Here is a 27078-nt window from a genome sequence, read left to right as displayed (position 1 = left end):
TCATATTTCATAGCGTTAATTCAACGGACAATGTAGTGGATCTTAAAAATTAAGTGATCTTGAAAAAAAATACGTTTTTTTTTTGTTACCGATAACTACAAATTATGTAAAAAAATATTTTCAGATACGTTAATATTTTTTTTTATCTCTTGAGTGTTTACTGTTAAAAAATCACCCAGTACCTATTTATGTATTAAATATATTTATTAATACATCAATTATATAGATGACTATTTTTAGATATATTGTAAATGTTCAAATATGTAACGCGTTTTGGATCTTTTTTAAATATATTTTATCGATTTTTATTTTACACATTAGTTTCAACTTCAGAGACTATATTTGTCTTTTGAAGTCAGGGGAAAAACACTCCAACATAATAATAAGACACTGTATTATATGTGTGGGATGAGAAAAACATTATGTACACATTTGAAATAATTTTTTTTCCGTTCACTCGATATAAATACGTAATATACAAATAGGTATCTGGTATATAATACACGTAGAGAGGTATCTCCGACTATATAATATGCAGTCATTTAGCCCGGGTAGTTTGTTTAGCCGAATTTCTAAACGAGCGTGTGAGAAAACCGAACGTCGTGTCGTAAACGCGGAACACGTATAATAATAATATATATGATGTATTGTAGTATATACATAAGTACATATTATATATAATATCGGTATGCGTATACGAGTGCGCGCACGCCGGGTGACCGTGTGAACGACACAAATGCCGCGATGATGACGGCGGTATTGTATACCTATATGAAATCCGTACAAACAAAAAATAAACCAGCCGCCGCGTCCGTCTGGCAAAGGGACTTTCCGGTAAAATCGTCTCGTTTAGGAGGTTCGAAAAGAGATAGAAAAATGTTTGCGCCGAGCAAACAGTAACTAAAACGTTTTGTGAGCGACGGCCGACGGACTAGTATTTATGTATATAATATATTAATATATATAATATGTACACGAGCGTTCGTGTTAAAATATTCGGAAATTATTGTTTCCGACCGTACATCGTCACTGGTACCTGTATAGACATAATAATAATAATAATAATAATAATAATAATAATAATAATAATAATAAAAATAATAATAATACCCATGTACGTATAATATATACACACTCGTCTTAGTGGTCGATCGGTCAACAAGTCTCCCCGTCCGTCCGTACTCCGTGTCCGTGTCCGTCTCTCATCACGCGTTGTATTATTTTCCGTTGGTCCGACAAAAGGGCCGCATATCGTTTTCACGCCGCAGCGGCGCGGACGGGTCTCATTAATTATCGCTTGCCGCGCGTACACCTCGGCTATCCATCATGCACATTGCACACGCACACTTGTCTCCGGCGGCGGCGGCGTGACGATGACGAGATGACGGAAAAGAGGACGTCCGGTTCGCTATATTATGTAATTATTATTATACACAATATAATATGTTTGATGTTTAGGAAATTGCCAGAAAAGAAAATCAAATGTACCATTTCTAAATCATATTACTACATATTATATACTACATACATTAGGTATATGCTTGGAGATTTTGTAAATTTAAAACCAAAAATGTGTTGGTACTTATTTTACAAAGATTTTTGGGGGAGATATATTAAGTGTTAGGGGGGGGGAGGGTCATAGCCTTCTACACTATCTTTCCTGAAACCGCTGACGTGGCTAAAGAAAATTGGCAACGTTTGCATTCTATGTATATAGCACCCAATGGGTGTATAATATTACGTATAATTGTGTATATTTCGAAAAATGCGCGTGATCGCGTTATTTTTCAACGTTTGTATAATGTATTTAGTTAAATACGTCCAAATATTATAGTAAATCATAACATTTGATTTGTTATTGGCACCGTTGTTTTAAAACGATATCGCATTTCTTAATTACAAGGTCGTGTTTAATAATGATGATGTCTGATAACGTGTGTACAAAAACTTATTTGCATATATATAAACAACACGATTTAAAAAATGGTTTATAGTTATAAAAACAATTAGTATACCTTCCTAAATAAAACGAGTACCAAACGTGTTACGAATTACGATACGTGGACGCATACTACGCGCATATAATATACCATTAGAATATTATTTACGTGTAACTGTGCGAGTAAGTACTGCAATGTGTCGGTAGTAAACCTTATCGCAAATCGCATAAAGCGGTTCCCGCACACGATTTGATTATTTTTAAATTAAAAAAAAATTAGTAATTGAATAACAAAGTGCCGATAATTATAATAAACGGCGTGGTTTCGCGAACCCAATTAAACAAGGAGCTAGTTTATTGTTGCCTATTGCGTTTTACATCATTGGCCTAACGGACCTGCTATAATTTAATCGGATATTCATTACATTTAACCTCACAGAAAAAAGTATTAATAAAAAACATTGCGGTGTACGTTCGTTAAGCCGTAGCTACTCGGATTATATAGGTAAAATTAAAATCTGGGCGCGACATTTTTTTACGAAATCCCAAAAATTGTAATTCACGTGATTTAAAAAATTTCAATAATTTCTTTAAGCTGTATAGGTAAATATGTATTTGAAAAATGTACATTCAAAATTCAAATTAACTTTGGTGAACACAAATTTAAGAAGAATAAAAAAATATTTTTTTATAGTTATTTATACTTTTATTAATTTATTAATTTAATAATAATAAAAGGTATAGATACCACTTTTGGATACTAATATTTGAAGGTTTTAAAGGATATTATAGTAGTCACAACAAGTTATTTCTATAAATAAACTACCCTGTAAAAAGTATAATACATAATATTATGTTGTTTATTGTATAAATATCCAAATGAATTTCTATTTTTTATGTTAATATAAAAAATATACATAGATATGAATATGATTATATACGTGTATGAGTATGTAAGTAGGTAGGAACCTACACTTGAAGATTCAATTGTTCATATAATTATATATTTATAATGGTTTTACATGACAACAATGACATAATAGTAGCTACCCTTAATTGTCTTAATTTATAACGACAAATATAAAAATTGTTCGTCGAAATAGGAGGAACTGACGAATTAGTGTTTTGATGTCACGTTAAAGTGTTAAACAATAGAACTTGTACCTACATAACATGTCTGTCTATAGAAGTGAACATACAGCTAGTTGGTGATCGACAAATTTATTACAGTTTACACATAAGCATTAAAAAATCATAGGTCAGTAGGCACAACAAACTAGTTACAAAAAAAACTCATTTTGTAACTATTCTATTCTAATTTCTAATCTAATCGTCTAAGGTTTAGACTCAAAGAATTAAAAAGTAAAAATAAATTTCCATATTACCTATTTAAAAAGAGATATTTCGTAGTATCTATATATAAAAATCGCTCTGCTTTACGTATAGTTGATTTCGAGTATGCCTAGACGCCTTGACATCGAGTAGATACTTACTGTAGGTCATTACTACAGTAATGAATCGATGAATGTTTACAATTTGAATTGAATATATATATTTATATATTTAAATCATTGCATACGAAAACAAATCTGAGCTCTATATCTAGCTATAGAAAATGAATGGACAATTTATTGTAAAAGAAAAAGTTAATAATAATAGTAAATTTCAATCAAAGTCATTTTCAGTCATGATTAAAATATTTTAATGTGTGCAAAAAAAGATAAAAGATAAATGGCATATCTATTTGTTTTTAATTGAATTGCATCAATAATATCTTTAATTTATAAGGGTATCAGTCATAAATATAATAACTATGATGATTAGGAATAATGTATACAAAATAAAATGTACCTATTCGCATTAAAATTTGCTATGATTGATTATTGTTATTAGTATTATTATTTTATTATTCAAGAATATAATTTAATATAAATTATGATCTAAATAATTGTCATCATAGCCTATTCTTACATAAAGATTTATTTTTATTATAATTTATACTGTAATCTTATTATAATATTATGTATATTACTCATCATATATTAGGTATAGTAAATAATACCTATACTATATAGGTACATGGTTATTCGTAAACGAAGCATTCAACCGAAATCGTTAAATATAATATAATGCATAATGCCATAATGTATTTACCATAAAATCAGTTAAAATTGGTAGGTAGATATAACCAGTACCAAATCAGTCATAACTAGATCATAAGATTTTCCAATGCCCTTAAAACATTTCATAAATATGTATGAATTTAAATACTAAAAATAAATCTATATTAGGTATTTAGGTATTATAAGTATAGTATATATACTATACCTATATCATATTATATACGCCCATTTATTGACCTTATTGCTTTTTATATAAGAAACATATATTTATAAAATATTTGTTTTTTTTTTTTACTTGCATTAAAGCATTAAATAAATGTTCTAAAAACTAATTTAAAAAATAAATACATTTATGTTAAACGATTTTCTAGTTTTTATAATATTCCCCCTAAAAAAACACATTATCGGGGGCAAGCATACAATATTATTTATATTTAAGTTGACACGTGCAAATTAATACAATTTGTACCTATATGATACTATGGTCACAATGCAACGTAAAATTAATTTAATAATATGTCGAATATGCTATTGAAAATCAAAAAATATCGATATACTACGTTGTAATCCGTGTAATCAGTAGCGGCGTCAAGCTTTTTTTTAGTAGAGAGGCAAATTTTTTTTTTCAATGGGAGGTTGAGAGGTCGTAGTTCACAATATTTAAATATCATCGTTATCCCTCCTCTTAGTTTTGATAAACATATTTTCTCTTACAATAAAACAAAAAATATCATTTCTAAAAGTTAAATAAAAATTAATTACCTTCTAAATACCTTGATTATGTTCCACGATTTAAGATAATAAAATACTACATTGTCTTAAGTCATGTTTTACACAAATATTGAAATATATATTAGATTATTAATTATATATAAGATTATATTATATAATTTACATAAATAAAAATGTTGATAACATTTTTATTTCATTTCAACTTGTCAATATACATTATACAGATGCCCAAAATGAATATGAGTGGGCAATACAAAATATGGAAAGGGCACCTCCACTCTTGGCCACTGATGCGTGTAATATATTAATATAGGTACGTAAATATGTAAAAAACCGTATTATTGAAAGAGCAGATAAAACAATATAATTTTACCGACTACGAAGATTTATTAAAGCCCGCATATCTATAGCATAATATTTTGCAAGAGACAGAAATGTCCATCAATGTTAAAATAAAATAATAAATAAATGTAATTATACAATAGTTATAATAAGTTTTCTTTTTTTTATATTATGCCAATAAATTGTATATATTTTTTAATTGATTATTATCATTATACTAATTAATGTCTTCAATATAAAATGTATGCTATATGCAGGTATTTTCAAAATTAAAATAGGGCAAAATTAAATTACAGCAGGGGTGGCTCCAGGGGGTTTCAAAACAAAAACCATATTATAATATCGAAAGTTTTCTGACAATTATGACTTCCCCCCCCCCCCCCCCCTTCAACCATGTCACTGGAACCCCTGGGTGATGAGTGATAAAATAATATTATTATTTATTACGCAATCTGAATAGTACAGTACAAAACATTAATGTATTTTATCCTATGATAATATTTATGTTTTAGGATTAATTACTATAGGTAGGTACTTAGTTGATTACGCGATGAAAAAAAAAAAAATAATATAAATTAATACAGAAGAATCACGTTGTGGATTAATCCGTGGTCCGTGGAGTACCTTAAGTACCTATACGGGTATAACATGTCATTCGTGTTGTACACACGTTGTATACATAATACCTATAATATATTATTATATTATATAAATTAAAAGTCACCGGACGAGTCTGCGCGAAATTGATATGCGCCGAGCACGTTTTTCTCACACGTCTGCCGCCCGAGCAGTGTGTGCTGCAGTGTCGTATACGCTGTTAGGTACGTAGTATACCTGTTGACGAGCGGCCGGCTCAGAGTCAACGTCAATGATCGAGGGCGGACGTCTTCTGCGTTCAAGGTACACACACCCGAGTCTCGTCGTCACTGGATTTGCGTTTCGAAATACACATATACGGTTATAGGGTATTCTCGTACACGAACCAGTAACCACAAGACATAATATAATATAATATAATATAATATATTACCCACAAAATTGTGGGATTAGTGTACTTATATTTATATAACTAATATAAGCTAATTAATCAACATTTTATATACATGGTTTTTTCAATATTCCCAATAAAACATTTTGAAAATAACGTTGTGAAAATTTTGGTCAATATTTTATTTAGATATTTCAAGCACGCATATTATCAGAATGTTTATAAAACTTATCCAGATCAGTATTGTAATACAATCTTAACATTTTAACATTTTGTGACAGAATTTAAATTTTTCTTGCACCATCTTGAAAATATTTTCAAAATATATTTTTGCTGTGTGGAGCATTTACTAGTATAGACTATAGGCGTATTTCCATTTCCTCATTTCAGTATTATCAAATAGTATGTAATAGCGCTAGTGTCCTCATAAGCATTCATGAATGGCAATGCATTGCCCATTCTCGAACACAACCATTTTTTTATTCTATAGCATATCTATTTATTTATTTATTATTATTATGCAAATTAAAACATAAATAAAAGAAAATAGTAAATTAATTAACTAAAATGCAATATTATGCGTTTCAATAAAATAGTTAAAATAGTTTGTATTTTAATTATAAAAATAGTACCAAATCACATATTAAAATTAAAACATATAGAAATACCTACCAATAAGCAATACTATTTGCATTTAGTTAGGTACTTTAAAAGTTAAAACTAATAAAAGTATATTTTTCAAACTATATGGGCACTATTATGCTATTTTGGTATTATATTTTATAGTGTTAGAAAAAAATTAAAAATAATTAAAAACGTATTATACATATTTCATACCATCTTTGGGAGGGGGATGACCCAACCACAGATACGCTACTGCTATTAAGACTATGACTATACGCTTTATATAATATATTCTGTATAAAGTATCCCTCCAGCAGTCCTGTGTGTGTGTGTGTTCATCTGTTTCGGCCACAACTATGCGGATCGGTGTCCGGCTTTCGTTCGTATGTCACGCCAAGATCCGATTACACGCAGCGCACATACTCGACCACAAGACCGTCTCTCTGCGGGGCCGTCTGGTATGACACGGTGACGGCGGCGTTGTGTACCTATGTATATATAAAACTTAATACGGGGGAGACCAAAAACAAAATCACTTTTTCCCAAAACCTCCTCCTCCTCCACACCCCGCCCATCACTTATTCTTTTACTGGAGAACAAACAATAAACGCATATATACGCGACTTATACGAGTGTATATTATGTACCTATATAAAATAATAATAATATATTTATATATATGTATTATATAGGTACACGCCGCGCGTGTGTATACTCGCGCTATTATATAAATACACCGCGGGTATACGACGGCGACGCGAGAGAAGCGTATGTTTATGTAAACACGACTCGTGCGGTGAGTGTAAAGCAAACTCCGGACAAACTCGTACAAGGGATGATGGTGCATAATTTGTTGTTCTTTTCTATCCTTTATTTTTTTCCAAACATCAAATAATAGGCGATCGTGACCTGTCCAAAACTAGAATCCCACAACTCGTTAAACGTACCGTGTATATATACACACGTGTGTGTGTATGTATATTATAATATATATACATATTATCTATATAGGTATGTGTACAGGCACCAACTATCTATAAATACATATATATATATATATACGTATATACTATTATAATGTGTATAATGGTATATACGCAGTGCATACGATTAACCTTTTCGTATTATCCCGTGTTTACCCATAGCGAGCGTATACTGTAACACACACACACATACACTGGTAATAGGTATAACTGGTATACATATATATATATAGGTACGCGCGTAATAATAATAATAACACATGCACTATTACCGCACGTACATTACATACATGATACATGCGCTTACATATATTATTTATATATATATATATTATATATACCATCGCGGTGTACCCGTGTTCTGTATACGCGTATTTTTATTTATATATATTATGTATTATTATTCGCCGCGTACGTTATTATAACGACGATATAGGTAACTACCTACCTACCAACCTACCTCATATATACCTACCTGCAGTCTGACTGCCTACCTCGCGTACACAAATACACAATGCCATCATTTTATACATAATAATAATAATATACCGACATACATAATAATAGCGTTGTGAATGGGCATCAATATATATATATTATATACCTTCGCGTATTGTACATTCGTAAGCTTATAATACATGTATGTAGCTTATTTATGTATACGCGCCTCCCCGCCGTTTGTCGTCACGTATATTACCCTTTATAAATATTATAATAACATAATAACAATCTGATGCATCCTTTCGCGGATTTCCATTGCCGCGTACCGTGCGGACTATACACACACTCGTCACTCTCACACATGTTCAATCGTTTACCTAATAATATTCCAGAATTCCGCACTGCAGTACATTTCCATTATATCAATATGTATAATATTGTTATTACATTTATTATATTATTATATGTTTCACGTGTTTCGATCGCCGTACAAAAGATAAATATTTACACGATTTTCAATTTTACGAAGAAAAAAAAATAATAGGTATATACATAATAATATTATATAATCTCGACAAAAATTCCAAACAAAATATTTAAATTGGATTTTCTCTTCATAATGACTATTGCTACAACTCTTATATTAGATACAATGTAGGTAGGTATATATTTATATTATGTAGTTAGGTAAATGGTAATACACGCTAATACTATACGCGCGTTACGGCCGCCAAGCTGTGTGGTTAATTTATTGTTTCATCTGTTAAGTATTCTCCGGACTCCGACAAACTGAAAAAACAACAAATAAAAATTATTACTTTTTTTTAAATACTCATTATAATCATTCATATTCGTTTATCAGCTCCGCGGTTTCTTTTATACTAATGATATGTATTATTCAAGATAACTAAAACAACTATTCCATATACTATACATTACATTTATAGTTTTACAGTAATATATTATATAGGTATTGAAACAGCTATTATAATACCTACACGTTCATGGTTCATATATTCATACATAATATATGTATTATGACATATTATGTGCACTAGTGCACTCGATATATTTTCGTACGTTTAACGTGTCTGAAGGAAAAATCAGTATTAAGTACCTACAGTACAAACAAAAACCATTAATTGCAGCTAGCAGTTTTATAAAACATAACGAATACATCACAAAAAAAAGAGAACGTTGGTTTATAGAATATCAGATTTTCTATTTTAGAAAAAGTGCATTTCTGTTTAAAGTGTTAACACTAAAACTTAAAAGTGAAAAGTTTAAATACCTGAGTGGTGACCATGCCACCGCGGTATATACCTAATGGCTAATACTTTAGGTACCTACGTGCCTATAAAAGTTTGAACATTTGTATAATATACAATGTGCTGTATTGTAACTATTATTGTAACCCCCTCGCCCCCCTCGTTCTATATAATACATGAAATATGAAATATAATATTATACTTATATATTCCATTATACTTCTCGAACACTCATAATTTATAAAAATTATGTACCTACTGGAAATTGTCGATATTTTCACATGACCATATAAACGTCAGTGTTACCGCCAATATACAATATACAATATACATATTATAATAAATGTACATACTATGTGTAATCGTTTCACAGAAATTATTAATACATCCACTGAATAATGATGCATGTCTTAAAACCACAATAATATAGCTAATACTATAGATTATAGTAACTATAAGTTCTTATAAGTTATAAGACAGCGATTGGTATTTGATTCCGGAATTCAATACATTCAAGAACGTCTAATGCGTTACGTAGCACCTATAATAATTATATACAGCCAGAATTATTTAATGTGATATGTCTCGTCGCCTTCTTCGATATAGTTTGTTTTTTAAGCAATACAGATAGGCCCTATAGGCTATAATATAGGTATAGGCTTAGGTGGTATAATAGAGTATAGGACGTAAACAATTTCGCTTTCGTATATATGTCGATATTGTCGGCATACCTTATATGAGTAGGTACACAACTGCACGCTATATCGGAGGAGGTTATATACATTATCTCGTATAAAACGTATCGGTTTCAAAGACCTATATAATATATAATACCTATTACCCATTATGTATAGGTATATCGTATACATGTTCGTAAATCGGGGAGCGGCGGACCTATATAATATATTATGTACCTACAGCGAGGGGTCCAGAAGGTCAGCTGACCCATATGAGTTAATATTTTATATTCTGCGTGAGAAGTGGTGGCCTGTTTGTAATCTGTACTGATAGAGAAGCCTCTGAATTACTTGATCGGATAAAATTTTAAAAAATATACATACGATACTCTCGTCGGACGAGAAACGCTGCACGTCCGTATATTATATCGCAGTACCTGTATAATATCTTTCTTTATTTTCGGCTCGTAAATACGAATCGTGCAAAAACGTTTGAGTAGTTTTGCGCGTATATTGCGTGTTGCGACTGAAAAAATTTCTAGTACGGAAACGTTAAAATGAGTCCATTTTTTTGTTCTATGCACGTCAAATTTTATGATAGTGGCCAGTGGGTATTAATGTACCTATTATACCGTTACAGTGTATTACGCTTATTTACGCATCATATTATACATGTATAAAATAATGTATCGTTTTATTAATATTATATGAACGTCGGAGAAGAGAAAACTCGTAAAAAATAAGACTTAAATGCCTCCTCTCAAGTCTCAACAGCGTCGTATCATTAAGCGTATGAACGCGCGCGCCCGGTTGCTGCAGTGTGCGTATAAAATGTTCAATCTTATAAATTCGTCCCTCTCGACGCGTCGCGCTGCAAGTGTCCGTTTTATGTTTATTACCCCGGCCCCCAGGGCACCCGTGAACTATCCGTCGCAGTATAATATAATATTGTAATAACACGTATTTAATGTCGTATATAATATTCAATGTCCCTCTTCAAGCCACTACAACACAGAATCACCGTGTTTACGGCCGCGGCGACAATCCGGTTTTTCGGAAACTCAGAAATGAATATCGTTATACTATATTATTACTATTATTACTACTAATACTATTATTATTATTAGTATCGGTATACTTCTTCACCCACAGCGGCGGGTCCCGAGGGCGATTAGATCACAGATGTTGGTGTGTGATGGCCATACGCCGTGGAAGGTGAACATGGTCGTGGTCGTTGCGTATACATATAATATACATACCTACATGGAGGTATAAATATTATATATATATATAGATAATTAAATGTATAGTATAATAGTGAGTGCACGCCGCACGGACGGAAAAGAATTATTGCCCTTTTTATCTCATTAACTAATTTATCGTGGTCGCACGACGGCTGCAGTGAGAAACAGAGATGATGTTTAAAAAAAAAACAAACAAACAGAGCACCACCACTACCACTCCAAATCATTTATTATTATTATTTTTTTTTATTATTAGTGTTTTTTAATGGCGTTTAAAAACCAGACAAATCAGTGGCTACGATCTTTTCTCGTTCCCGCGCGTGTGTGTATATAGCGATTAATATACACCGGGAAGGCAAACAGTATAATATGTTTTATGTATATATATATATATATAAGCAGTTATTTTTCACTCGTTTGAATCGCTAATTTACCGCGCGATTACCGCCAAGCTCAAACGGATCGCGTGTGTATATTGCACTGCAGCTAAACTCGCCAACGCTCTTTTTGTACGTGATCATCGCAATATTTTAAGTTGAGAATTATTTACGCGTTACTTCTCGAGATTTACGAGGTTTTAACGACGGCTTATGGGAAACCTACTATACACAACCGTGACTTATACTTCCTACCTACATACAATATACCCATAAGTACCTAAACCTAATCCAAGTGCTGTATAGTAATCGATAAATTATTATGTGTTTTGCAGAAACGAAAATCAACACGAGGACGATGGGCTGTTTTCCGGGTGATAGCGTGGTGACGACGGGCGCGGGAGTGAAGAAGCAGATGAAGGACCTGCGGGTCGGCGAGTCGGTACTGGCGCTGTCCAACGACGGGCTGCTCCGGCCTAGCGAAGTGCTGTTGTTCCTGGACCGTAACGTGACGGCGCTGACAGAGTACGTGACGCTGGTGACGGACACGGGCAAGTCAATAACGGCGACGCCCACGCACCTGGTGCTCCGGTGGGAGAAACCGGAACGGTCGCAGATCCGATACGCCAACCCGGTGTACGCGAAAAGTGTGCGCGTCAACGACACGCTGCTGACGGTGATCAACGGGGACCGCGGTCAGCTACGACTGCGCGCGGAGCGCGTGGTCGCAGTCAGCCGCACCGAGAAGATAGGACTTTACGCGCCACTCACAGTCGACGGCACTGTCGTCGTGGACGACGTCGTGGCGTCGTGTTACGCCGTCATCGATAGCCAGTGGCTGGCGCACCTGGCGTTCCTGCCTGTCCGCGCGTTGGCCGCCGTCCGGACGTCGCTGTACAGCCTCGTCTGGCGGCTGGGCCATCCGCTGCACGACGCACCGTCACTGTCGCCGGTGATCGACGCGGTACAGCCCGCGGACGGGATACACTGGTACCCGCGGATGCTGTACGCCATATCCGACTACGCAATACCAGCCAGTTGGATGGACACGCACTGATCGATCGCGCGCACTTCATAATATATATATTATATATTATTCTAACTGTTGTGATTTGTCATTTTATTATTAGTATTTATTTTACATACATTATTGATATTATTTTACTAAATTAGATATTGTCATACCGCGTACCCGTGTGTGGATTTTGGTTTTTATTTTTTATTTTTTTTTTTTGTCTACGTCCATTGCACGCTGTGTACTAAACACTGTTTAGTGACCATTCCGGTCCGCGACATGATGTATTACCCAAAAACAGTCTTCAAACGAATTGTATGCCAAAAATTATTGAATTTTTTTTTTCACTTTTGTACATGTTATTGTGTGTATTGTATATAATAATATTATATCGTAAGTATTTTATAATTTATTAATGGCAAAGTGTTTCTCGTACGTATCGGAGTAGACACACGTAGTTAGATACAATACTATATCTAATGGACATTACATATCGTATAATGTAGTAAACAATATTTAGGTATATTTGTGTTACTAGCTGTATGTTATGTGCTGCACCTTGTTCAGTATACACTTGGCACAAGCGTGTGGCTGCTGGCGAACTCAAACTTCTTACCCACCAACATTTCTTTGAAAGCGTGTCAAATATAACTTTTGTTTAAAACGGCACGGACTTTAATTTTCCAAAAATGTTTGGGCCATTCGCGCCAATGTCTGAGTGTATCGTCTCCCCTATCGAATATCCGACGCTCCGGATGTTTACGCTTCCGGTCTTAGTCCCTTTTTTGTATTGTTCTAGTGATTTTTTATTTTTATCGAATCTACTCGGAAACGATGATTAATTATTCTGCTGCTAATATCTACAATAGGTGGTACTAGTTAATGATAATATTTATTGTAAAATTGTTTTATTTTTACCTTTTGTACGTTTAGGTATAGCATCTACTATATATTATTATATTGTCGTATAAACGGACGCATTGTTATTTATATTACACACTGTATGTATACGTGTAAATTGTTTTGTATCATATGACTATTTATTTTTTTAGCTCCCTCAATACCGTAGGTTCGTTTACATAATATTATAATTTTTAATGTAAAATATGTGCCTGTATGGTTGTATAGACAAATAAAATTACGCGAATTTGACGAGTGATACTTTTATATATTTTATCCTCATTATACTGAGTCCTCACCATTGTCATCTCATTAACAAAAAAAATCTGTAACAATTTTACCATATAGGTACAATACTATATTATTTACTATAGTACATACTGTATATAGGTACCAGGTAAGTCAATACGTTTAAATATACTCGTATATTTTAGAGGCGGATCCAGCAGCGTTTGAAAGAACGTAATCGTGAACGCATAAACGCATTAACGTTAATATTTTGCAAACGACACGGCGTAAACGTCATGTCGTTTCTAATTTTATAGTATCGACCAATTGGTATTATAATAAAATATTCAAAATGTATTTTCAACGTATACAATTTTAAAATTAACTTGGTACGGCGTTCAATTTGGTCCCGATATAAATAAGACTTAAATTGGTGTTTATATAATTTATTATAATTGTACATGATAAAACTTAACATAATATTATGAAGTCTAATCATTTCTATCGGAAATTCATTAAATGTATATAGTTTATGTTATATCATTGAGTATATAATATATACAATAATATATACTCTATAGTTATAGTTATACCTTATACCTACCTTACATAGACTAATAATTATTAAATACAGGAACGAGGACCATAATATGTATACTAACCTATAACAAAAATATTTTAAAATATATTTTATAAAACTATAAAAAGTATCATATACCTATGATAATGATAAGTTGTGTGTTCTATTTTCTAACTTGGTTTTGATTTCAATAAACTTGGTAGGTTGTATAGGTAGTAGGTAGTAGATACCCAACTACTGCCCAACCAGTTATTGAAGTATATTGGATTTATAGGTGCCTAATCTCTTTTCAATGTGCCTAAGTAAGACTGTAATAAAGTCTGATAAATGAGTTATCTTTTTTACGGACAACGAAGACACGAAGTGCGCGAGATCAGCTAGTTTTATATAAGATATTAAGATTCAATTATTATATAATAATCATAAATCATAATGACATGATATATAATTAGACTAAAAACAATTTTTTAGATTTTGAGTGAAGTGATAAATGTACCGATTGATTTTACAATGATGTGTAGTTTTTGTTTGTCCGGCAACCATCATCACCATTTGTGGCAGTAAAAATGCTTCAAATGTTGTATGGGTTTCTAGTAAATTGAATCTAGTTTGCACTTAAGGGGGTTAAAAGAAAAAATTTATCAGTAATTTTAAAAATAACTGGTGAAAAAAAATTGGAATTTTTACGTAAACCGAGTATTTTTTGACAAAATCGATTTTGTTTTGTTGATGCAACTTAAACACGAATAACCTCATCGGATACTTTAAATTATCACCAAATGATTAAATTAGAATAAATAAGATATATTTTATGTACCTCATATATACGTACCATATGGCTCCAAAAAAGTAGGTAGCTAATTTAAAAATGAACAAGACAATTAAGTATAGCTATTCAAATATATTATACTAAGTATTATACATAAATCAAATATATAGGTTTGAATGACCAGTGGCGTGCTCATGGGGGAAGGTAAGGGGATATAAGAGATAATCCCCCCTATTGTCTTTTTTTGCCGACCTACAGAAAACCACTTATTAGTTATTACTGTCTAGTCATTATTTATTTATTAATTATTAATTTTATTCGTTTAGTCAACAAGCTTGAAATTTAATACGAGGCTCTTAATATATTCTTACGATAGTAGTTGAAAAATATATAAATACAGTCACCATTTTTTTTTTATAAGCATTTAGTTCGAATTTTGACCAATTACGAAAAAATTACTAAAATGTGCAAATTATTTTGAGCTAGAAATTCATAAAAAATTTTATTTTAAAATCTAACTACCTACCTAAGATTTAATAATTTAATACAAGATTCCTCAAAAGTTTGTCTACCTTTATCAAAAAAAAAAATGTTTACCGGAAGGTCAAATTACACTTTTATGAGCGTTTAAAGTTCAAATTTTAACATCATTGGATATTCACTCGATTTCTCATGTAGCGTGATTTTCTTATATTGTATTTTTTTTTATATATAATATATATAACAATCAATTTTTATTTGTTTGGTCAAAAAGCTTGAAAATATAATACACGGCCCCTAATATATTTTTACAATAACAGTTGAAAAATATTAAAAATACATATGTACAATTTTTTTTATAAATATTTAAAGTTTTAATTTCGACAAAATGTATCAAACTTAAAATTTAAAATACGGGTAAGTGGATGTCACTCTCCTGTATAGTAGGTAAGTAGGTTAAAGTAGGTCAATGTATAATGGATTGTATCAAACTTGAATTCAATGATATATGATAATTTGTATCCAGGATAAAAAAAAATAAAAACCATTGTAAAACTATTAGCTATTCTAAATGTACCTATATTTATTAATAACAACAATATAAATATAATATACAGTATTCTAGGCTGCCAAACCGTCTCTGCTCAGAACCGTTTTTTGCACACATAATATATATCATTGAATTTAAATTTACAGTCATCCAATTGTAGCCTACTGTACAGCAGAGTGACTTCCGCTTTCTTTTGTTTATTTAAAAAAAAAAAATGGTGACCCCCATTTAAAATGCCTAGACAAGCCACTGTGAATGACATAAATAAATAAATATGATAATATAAATTATACAATGCTTACAATATTTCGTGGTACAACAATAGCATATTATTATTGCCATTTGCCAAAATTGCCTAACTTTAAAAGTACGTTTTCCCTGCAGCAGCGTCTGGACACGGCGTCTAGCGTCTCTACCGGTCTGGATATAGTCGCGTCTGACGCGGCTGTGCTGTTCCACTGTTTGACGCTGCAGGGAAACTGTAGTCAGTAGCTTTACAATTTACTGTACTAACTGCAGAAGGCCATATTTTATTTATATCTTTACTATAATATTATGAGTAAATGTAGGTATTTTAGGGTAGGTACCTATATATTAGATAATTAATATATTGAGGCCGCGAAGTTTTGAAAATGCCCGACCACATAAAAACTTCGGCGCCACAGATCTCCGATATCCCTTGCGGTGCAAATTTTGGAGATCTACCAGCTAACCAGGAAGACAGGGATTTCTTACGGGTAGAAGCTTAAAAATCGTTCAGCATCTTCTACAAAATGGTGGAGGAGATCCTGATGAACAAAGAAAAGGCTAAAGGCATGCATGACCTTCAGCAGTGGCGTGCTGAACAATTTTCAGACCTAAGGCAGACTCACTATACCAATTTGACCATAGATCTATTAACTAAAGTTAATATTTAGTTAATTAATTTAGTTTACTTTAATTAATAGGTCTATGAATTTGACCACCCATCCGCAGCCTGTACTTAACTTTAAAATTTTATTATTTATTAATATTATAAATATTATAGTATTTTGAATATGTATTATTTATTGAATAGTAGGTATTCAAATCTTTTTATCTAAATCCATTGCCTGGTACCCACCCACCCATTTATTTGTTGAGGTAATTGCCTTAAAAAAATCTATTTAGGCACTAGTGACGTCATTTTAGTTATGAAAGAGGGAGGGGGCAAAAGTTTAGACTGGCCCATAATCAAACTGAAAAAACCACTTGCTAACAATTACATTACATTACAATTGCATTTTACAAATAAATACAAATAGCCTTCTTACTAGGTACTATATCACGGTTATCTGAAATAACCGCGTGGTTACTACTATAATAGGCATAAATAACTAATTTTTTTAGAGATAATAATGACTAAATAATTAATATATTATGTAGAGGGATACCTAAATGTATTACATATTAGCTACTATATGAAGGCCCAAAACTGGCACATACGCGGCCCGACAATGACAAAAGGGAGGCAAATGCCTACTCTGCCCCCTCCCAAATGACCCACAGTTAGGCACGCCACTGACGACTGACCTTCAGTGAAGCTAGAAATAGAACGTGTCTCAGGTGACCGGCTACTGCATACCTGAGGTTATAACGGCAACTGGGTAGCCGAGTTACCTCATTATCTTTTGATTAAATTCGTCAAAATCACAAAAATGTAAATATCTAATAATAATTACTATAATATAATAGATTTGTTTTTAGAAAAATTAGTTTAACCCAGTGGCATGTTTACGGGGGGGAGGGGGTGATGATACACAGAGACAGATAGGTTACTGCAATTGAATGAATGTAGTGACAAGTTTTTTAGAATTTTCATACACACACATGCATTACAAAATAGAAAAATGTTTATTTTTTTCATTAAATGATCTTTTTGATAGTGGGAAACAATCATTTGAAAAATAGATACACTACTTTCCAGTGTATAAATATTGTGTAGTCCTGACAACAAAACCATTGTATTTTTCAAAACAACCAAATTACTCAAGCTACTTTAGCCAACATTTGCAATGTACAAAATACCAAATTAACTAATTCAAAACTGTTTTTCTTGTATCTTTTTTTTCTTTGCTCTGTTTAACAAAATAAATATAATTAATTTATGTTTATAGTTAATGAGCAAGTAGTCAAAGCGGAAATTGTATACATTTCAAGACCAATAAAAAAAAAAATATTGTGTTTTAAAATAATAAAATACATTATTTTAAAAACAATTGGGTTGCTTTACATTACACAATTTAACTAATATTAAATAATGTTAAACATTCATAATATAATGAAAAGTTTAATGTTTATAATTGTATTAAACTATTTATTGCAGAATAGTATTAAAGTAAATATTCAAAAAAGTATAATATTATTCCATGCTAACACAGTTGTTCTTGATTTTAAGAATAATTTCAAAAGCTCTAGGGTTTGTGATATCAGCCACTAATAATTTACATCCGTCAGCAATACCCAATTGTTCAAGTGTCATTTTTAGATTTGGCCTAGTTTTTAATTCAATGGAAGGCACGTTTGGCATGTACAGTGTTTTTCTTTTTCCATCTAATTCTATAGTGAGTGCAGGGTTCTTCATCTGATACTGCTGGTGTTCGCAAAGTATTTCAATAATTTTTTCCAGCCGCATATTTGTGTCATCTATATCGAGATATTTGGCTTTACGTGGACTACAAGTAATACAATCAGATTTGCGTTCGGCTTCATATGTATAGGTGTATATACCATCAGCATTATTGAATACAGCATAATTATTTAATAATGGACAACAACTAGTGGCCACTTTGAAAGCCTCAGTAACACAAGCAGCAGCTATCACAGCGTTTGTTGATGCTACTGCTGGTATTATATTTTTAATAACACCTTGAACCAATCGATAATTAACTCCATTTATTCCTAATGTACAAAGAAATATTATATGATTAATAATCTATTACTTACTTAGACATAATTGATTTAAAATTTAAATACATACCAAATTCATCAGCGCGTTCAAGGGATTTCTCATAAATCCAACTAATGTGAACTGGATCGTCTGTATCAATGTTGGAATCAAATGGGTTTTCTTTCGGCCATTGTATTAATTTCACATACTCTATACAATGTTCAGGTAAACGAGGTGTACTTGCTATGGTACATAATGGATAAGTCACCTATAAACAAATGTATGATTAATATTATTGCTTTTTTTTTACATTCCTGTCCTTAATAAATAATTATAATTTATGAATAGTTTATATTATATTTGAATTTTAATTCTAGGACAATATCATTTCTACGGAATAATTTTTAAACTAATAAGGTATAGAAAAGAGTAGTTCCCTGATAGCATTTTGTAATAATAATATTATAATAATGTTATAATCACGAATAATATTATTATAATGTTATAATAATATTTTTAGTCAATCATCTGGGTTGAAATCTATTGAGTTAAAAGTACCAAACTTAACTTGAATACGTTCTTTGTAGAAATTCTAGATATAGGCTATAACTACAATTAAATGTAAAATCCTCTCAAAAATAATATTAAAAACGTGTAAGTTTTTTTCAAACAATGGACACCTAGGTTTATACTTTATGTTTTCAACAATCAGAACTGTGTTTGGACTTTTTTAAATGTATCAACCATTTTATTAGATATAGAATTCATACCATACACAGATGGACTTCATAAAATAACTCACAAGTGTAAAACATTTAACCATGATAGAGATTAGAGATATACCTATAGCCGGAAGTTCAAAAACAACATCTAAGAGTTTAATAGAAACCATATTAAAGGTTTAATCAAATGGGATTAAAATATATTTCAATTCATTTTTAGATAGGTACAAAGAATATTTACAATATTTCATTTAATATTTACAATTACTCGGCCCAATAAGTAAATGAGAAAAATGTTAATATACACAATAGTCAATAATTTAAACATAAATATAATTGATCATAAACCAAACTTTAGTGGGTCTACCTGTATTCTGAACAATGTCTACTAAATTCTGTGCATATTTTAAAATTAAATAAAAAAATTCAAAATGTCTAGCATATTAGTACCACAATAATACTGCTCAAGGAGGTTACATAATACTAACAAAAGCACGGCCTAAATTACTGATAAGTGATAACCATTTATATCCGTATCAGTTAAAAAAATTAATATTATCACTACAGTATCACATGCATGAAATATGAATGCAGTATGCTTGAATGCTTAAGTACTATTTTTTTTTATAATATCAAATATAAACTAGGTACCTATAGATTAATGCTTAATATTTTCAGAAAATAATAATTACTTATTAGCTGTTATTATAGTTATTACATTTTAAATAAAACTAGAAAAGTCCTTTATTTTAAAAGGAGCATTTAAAAACAATATCATGTCTACCAGATGGTAAGTAATTGGAATTAATAAGTAAATTAATAATCATTTGAGTACAACATACTGTCCAATTAAATAAATCAATATATTATTTTAATGATAGTTTAGTTTAATAAAAATTCAATTTAATATTAAAAAAATGTTATAGGTATCCAATTTATCAGAGAGGCAATCCCCAACTACGTATTTTTTTACCAAATTTTTGGATGAAATTAGTACGACCGGAAGAAAAACAACCAAAAAATGTGGTTCAATTTAAGGTACCCACTGGAATGACAAATTATGATATAGAGAATTATTTAAAAAAAATTTATAAAATTAAAGTTATTAAAGTTGAATCCAGTATTGAAAATGGTAAAATCTTTATGAAATATTTATTAACATTGGAAATACTTCAATATATTTATATGTTTGCAATGAAATATTCAACAGGTAAAATGAAACGAGCAATTTTCAACAAATACGGCCCTATTGTAAAAGAAGATGACTTCCGACGAGCATTTGTTACAATGGCAAGCAACCTTTTTTAAACAAAATTTGATTATAAATAATTAGTTTTTTCTTATTTATTGTTATCAATATGATTTTAATTTTGTAGCCTAGAGATCAAGAATTTGAATTTCCTGATGTATGTACTACAGAAGAGTTTAAAAAACGTACTGCCGAAGATGAAAAATCAAGTAAAGTTAGCCAAGATATGTACAAAGACTTTTTGAAGAAACAAGGTAACCGTCCTGGATTACCTGGCTGGTTTTCTTTTTAAGAATCATAAAATACATTTGTAATTGTGTAAATAAAAAGTTATGTCTTATTCTGCAATTATTAGAATTATTAGCAGTTTTATAAATAGATTAAAAGTGTGTGATTTTGAATTCAAAGAATAAAATAAATGTATTTGAATTAATGAAAATGATTTGTATTTGATAATATCATCATTCATTTTTTTGTCCATAAACCAATTTTATTTGAAATTTTGAAATACATTTGGTTAAAACAAATTTTAGAATTTTGTATGTTACTAATGACAGTTAAAAATATAGTGATTAATGATTATATTTATATTTTATATTTTAAATTAAAAAATTGAATCATTGACAAGGTTTTACCAATATATAGGTTATTCCAATTAATATTTTAACAGAATATTACAACAATAGCTTACCAATAGACATTAAAAGTATTATTGATTATTAGTTACTTATGGGCGACGACAGCGTTTTACAACGGCCACATCCATATTTTGTCAATTTTTTGCACGCATATTTACGGACCAGTGAGCGATCTTTAGTATTTATATTCAATGGTAGTATACTATTATTAGGTGTATATAATATAATATTATAGGCTAACTCTACTCAGGGCCGGATTGAGTAGTTACGGTCGACCTTAAAAAATATTTTTCTAACGGCCCATAATTAGTTAATTTGAATAAATAATAACGACAATCACATATTTTGTTGATGGTCTACTATTATAATATAGTTGTCATAAAAAATGTAATTTGGCATTGCGGCCATTTTATCCTATACCACCTGAAAATATTAGCTGCCTTTGGAGATTATATTGAATGCTCAACTGGCCTATCCAGCTCTGAATCTATTGTCTACATATAAATGAGTTTTTTTTAGTGTTGAATGGTATTTACACATTTTATGCTGTGGAAAAATAGTTGAAATTTGTAATATGTGCTGTACACAACGATAATTTATTGACTAAGTATATTCATTAATATTTATTCTGAATTACAAAAATTGTATTTTTATTTCAAATGTTTTAAAAATTAATCAACACATTTTAATTTTTATCTTATTTGGTTACATGGCGTTACATGAATAAAAATAGAACCTACATCTTACATTAATATATGAAATATTTGTTAAGGTCTATAAACAATTTTGATATTCAACTCTTCATTAGAATCTATATAATATAGGAATTAGAAGACTTAAATTGTGCAATCAGAAAAAAATCCTCAAAAAACTGCATCATAAAATATTTGGATGCTAATCAGTCCACATTAACAAAAATTTTACTTGAAAATTAACTTAACTATGTTCATATAAATGTAGTAATTTAAAAACTAATGATTATATTTTCAATAAACCACATTATTGTAACTATAAATTTAACTAACTTACGTAAAAATATATAGTAAAACATATTACCTGTGGCGGAAATAAGTCTAGGGTGCAATCAATACAAGGAGTAATTCCGGGTATTATAACACGTACATTTCCTTTGAAACCTTCAGTGCCACCATCAATCAATGGTATTACGGTGGAATTGTCAAGTTGCTGGTTGTCATCGTATGATAACAAAGATATAAGCATTCCATTAATCCATCGACGAGCAACAACAGAATCAAGACCACACACTACAAAATGAAAATTCCTATAAAAATCTTCGCTCTTGTCTTGTATTTTACAATGATGAGGTGTAACACGGCATGTAGGCACACGTTCGTTAATAAATTTTGCTGCAACCTCTGCTTTAGAACTGTTTACATCCTTCCTACGGAACAAAAACTGACGGTTTAGATTAGACAAGTCTATAGTGTCCATATCTATAACATGGACATCTCCAAATCCCATCATTGCGAGATCTTTAAGTAATTCACAGCCCAATCCACCAGCGCCGACCACAAGTAGTTTACAGGAATTTTGTAAAAATTCTAATATGCCTGTGCCCGGTTCAAAATCAGGATGACAGAATGGACTGGAACGTTCCAAGATCTTCTTCAAATGATTCCATCTTCTATGATCATTGTCACACATTTTGATGTTTTTTAATTGAATTGTCTGATTTTTTCAAGTAGGTAATTATAATTTACAAATAATTTAAATACTTTATAAACAGAAGTAAGTGATGGAACTTGGTTAAAAATAATAACATGAAGTACAAAATATTGTGGTTCAATGTGTCACTGTGTCAGTGATTCAGTGATTTTAAATTTATATTCAGACTATTCAGTATTCACGATTATAAAGAACTTCTTTAATCTTTATAATCGTGTTTGTATTACATTAATCAGTGATATTACTAGCAATATTCTATGCCGGTGTTTATTGATAAAAATATATTTGTATTATCTGATAAAAACTTGGACCGACTTGGCAAGCGTTGCCTCCATCTTACCGTAGAACGGTAGTACAATTGAACAAATCCATAACAATTTGTTTAAAATCGATTTAGACATTTATAGAAAAAAACTAAAAAATTAAACTCGAAAATGTCTGTTAACAACTTAGAACGAGTCAAAACATTAAAAAAAATTATCAAGTACCTATAGAAAATTATAAAGTAAACATATTATTGTGTAAATTTCAACAGTTTACAGTGAACTCGGTGTCGAATACTGACTCCGATATCCATATGCCTATATAAATAGCTGAAATTTGTTTTTATAGGCATTTAATAACGTTCAAATTTTGACAAATTCCATCAAAATCACGAACATTTGTAAATTATTTTGTATAATAAATAGTTAAAAATGTATAAAAAGTTCATTTTATATAGCTTAAGATTGAAAATGTAAAAGAAGGTTTTTCAATACTTTATAGTTCATACGGATACCAAAGTATCTAAGAAATAATGGTGGGGGGTTTAACGGGCTGAAGCCTCCCCATTGCCTTTATTATTACTTTTTTTTAAAAATATTTAACAAGTTTCCACTGCCGTCAACTGACAACTAATAAGGAAGATGCACAGATATATATTAGGTATATTCTATCTAATATATAAAATTTTCGTGTCACAGTTTTCGTTGCCATACTCCTCCGAAATGGCTTGACAGATTTTGATGAAATTTTTTGTGCATATTCAGTAGGTATGAGAATCGGCTAACATCTATTTTTCATACCCCTAAGTGATAAGGGTTGTCCAGAAAAAAAATAATAGAAGTGCTCAAACAGGGATTTTGATAATTTACAGTAGAAATATTTGTTTATAAATGGTTGCTATGGTTATATAATATATATATATATATATAAAAAAATAATATTATTATAAAAATAATAATAGTGTATTATATATTGGTTGCTATTGGTTAATCTAGCATGTTTGTTGATTAATATTATTATTTGTATTAATATAATAATTATATGTCTGAGAATCGGCTATTATCTAAGTTTGTATGCTGTGCTATAAGTAATTCCGAAGTTATGGCCTCTTAATTGGGTAGATTAGACCACTGGGAAGAAGATAGGCTAATTTAAAAAGGGTTAAATTTGTTTTTTTTTTACTCATTGGATTTTAGTACGGTTAGGTTAGGTTTTTGTATTAATTGATTATATTAATCCATCGTAGGTGGAATTAAGTAAAAACGACAAACTTGGTATAACTTTGATATTGCGTAGAGTTAAATTATACACTTACGTACAAATAGCACGGGGTCCGCGATCTACCACAGGTAGATTGCCTACCTGATAATGTACTGCTGTGAATCAGAATTTTTATCCTGGGCAACAGAAAAGTTAAGATAAATCTAGAATATCACACACCGAATATTAAATAACGCATTGAACAAAGCTTGAGTCATATACAGTTTGTACATTTAACGGGTAACGAAGTGCACGGGATCAGCTAGTATATATATATATATATATATATATATATCTGTGGGAAGATGTATATATATATATATTATATATATTATATATATATCTGTGGGAAGATGTAAATTCATATACGACGCGACGTTTAAATACAGGATGTGATCGTCCCACTTCCACATGAGTGCACGTCAGTACGTCACTTGTCAGTCATCACCCACTAATCAGTAGTCAGTACTCGCGAACCGTATTCGGCATTTCGGCGGAGACTAAACATCCACGGACCATTATTACAATATTATCAATATGAAGTTACAAAATGTGTTTTTATATTTTCAAATTGGAAATTTCTGCGATTGTCACGTATCACAGATTTATATTTCGGGACAGGCAGCACACTCGCCTTGCCTCGTCGTTGATCAGAGCAGGAAATTAAATTTAAAAACTTATAAAAAAACTTATAATATCGCTCTAACCAGCGATATTATTTATTGACAAATACATAAAACTACTGTTATAACCTATGGCTATAGTGCTATTATATCATCTTATGAGGAATCTTGTATATGTTACAGCTAAAGAGTTGAATTCCGTTATTTTATGAAATAACTAAGTAGGTAGTTCATGAATTACCTACGAATGTTAGTTAAAGTATGAAATAATACATGAAAATTGTACTTTAACTAGTTATTTCATAGAATATCTAGTTATTCTATACAATTTCAGTTTGATATCCGTTAAAGTATAAAATACATTAAAATTTAAAATGTATATTGAAATATTTTATTTTACTGAATTATGAACTAATTATAGTCATATTATTTATTTATTTGTACATGTAAGGCCAATATGGCATTTAGAGTTGCACAATAGCTCATTTTTTCTACAAACACATCGCTTTGTGTTACATTTTTGGTACAAGTGCACTTAAAAAAAACCCTGACCAGTTCCTAGTGATTGTGCAGTTGCCACAGATCTTAAAGTAATACCTACTTGTAATTATAATTAATTGTAGGTTAGGTATCAAATAAATAAAAATAAAAATAAAAAATAACTTGTATTATTTAAATTTTTCTTACCATCATTGCATCCCAGTTGATAAAACCCATCGTCAGTTAATTTTAAAACGACTGCAATAATTGAATGAGGATCACCCCTCCTCTATCAACATCGGGAATTTTTATACGCACTGTAGAACCAATATTAGCAACCGCAAATTTAGTATTTGATAAATCCTTCATTGTTTTTGCCTGTTTTTCCAAATTATCTTTAGCTTTTTTCCTTTCCTTAAAACATTCAATTATTTTTATAACTACAATATTAAAGCTAATTTAGCTTAGCTAAACGATATAATTGACCTACCGTCGCAATATTTTAATGAACTATATCTTTTTCTGTGTCCACTGTTGGTCGATTACGTCAGTTAGAACTATATTTATTTATCATGATATTTTGTTATTTACAATTTTACACATTAACGAAGTGATGCCAGGGAAATAGGGAATGTCTAAAATAACTAGTTAAAGTATAAATTATATACATTACCTACAAGCTTTAGTTATTTTATACATTACCTAGTTATTTCATAAACTAACTGATTCAACACTTTAACTGTAACATATACAATTTCACAAGTATTTTGACGCAATGGAAAATTATTGACGGAAAAAAATTAAAAATAAAATCATACATTTCTTATGCATGTAATAAGGTCAAAAACAGTTAAATATTTTAGAAATTTTATCACAAATAAACATTTGGTGAAAATTTAAGGTATCTATAAGGACATAAAGTTATTAGTTTTCGAGTTACACCAAAAATATGGATGATGTCAATCAGGGGCGTAGCCAAGGGGGGGGG

At 30.7% G+C, this 27078-nt stretch overlaps 3 protein-coding genes across 4 annotated transcripts in view; 2 read left to right on the top strand and 1 right to left on the bottom strand.

Annotated features, from left to right (window-relative positions):
• LOC100165590 (desert hedgehog protein) overlaps positions 1–13914 on the top strand; it is a 49087-nt gene extending 35173 nt beyond the window's left edge. For both annotated transcript variants that reach the window (XM_001943672.5, XM_029491070.1), the window contains one exon: positions 12074–13914. In XM_001943672.5, the coding sequence (XP_001943707.1) occupies positions 12074–12795 (722 nt within the window). In that variant the 3' untranslated portion in view covers positions 12796–13914. The remainder of the gene's footprint in view (positions 1–12073) is intronic.
• A 4195-nt stretch (positions 13915–18109) lies between these two features.
• Positions 18110–23690, bottom strand: LOC100163526 (nedd8-activating enzyme E1 catalytic subunit). Its single transcript, XM_001943724.4, has 3 exons — positions 22834–23690; positions 19259–19436; positions 18110–19179 (listed from the first exon to the last, which is right to left on the bottom strand). Exons 1-3 carry the CDS (start codon positions 23440–23442, stop codon positions 18641–18643), a joined length of 1326 nt encoding a protein of 441 aa, XP_001943759.2. The 5' UTR covers positions 23443–23690; the 3' UTR covers positions 18110–18640.
• On the top strand, positions 20483–21760 carry ACYPI31744 (39S ribosomal protein L23, mitochondrial). The gene is given in 4 exon segments (NM_001293364.1): positions 20483–20680; positions 20817–21022; positions 21101–21180; positions 21267–21760. Coding segments are annotated over 4 exon segments (465 nt in total). The 5' UTR covers positions 20483–20666; the 3' UTR covers positions 21432–21760.
• Positions 23691–27078: the final 3388 nt, after the last annotated feature.

The sequence above is a fragment of the Acyrthosiphon pisum genome, chromosome A3, assembly GCF_005508785.2.
Source record: "Acyrthosiphon pisum isolate AL4f chromosome A3, pea_aphid_22Mar2018_4r6ur, whole genome shotgun sequence".
NCBI classification, from domain to species: Eukaryota; Metazoa; Arthropoda; class Insecta; order Hemiptera; family Aphididae; genus Acyrthosiphon; species Acyrthosiphon pisum.
The sequence above is the reverse complement of the archived record's forward strand: the minus strand, read 5'-3'. Positions and strand labels throughout refer to the sequence as shown.

Excerpts from the sequence above, each read along its gene's own strand:
- LOC100163526 (XM_001943724.4), bottom strand. The coding sequence starts at position 23,442 with ATGTGTGACAATGATCATAGAAGATGGAATCATTTGAAGAAGATCTTG. Across the intron at positions 19,437-22,833 it reads TAGACTTATTTCCGCCACAG|GTGACTTATCCATTATGTAC; the intron begins GTAATATGTTTT and ends ATTTGTTTATAG. Across the intron at positions 19,180-19,258 it reads TGAACGCGCTGATGAATTTG|GAATAAATGGAGTTAATTAT; the intron begins GTATGTATTTAA and ends TTTGTACATTAG.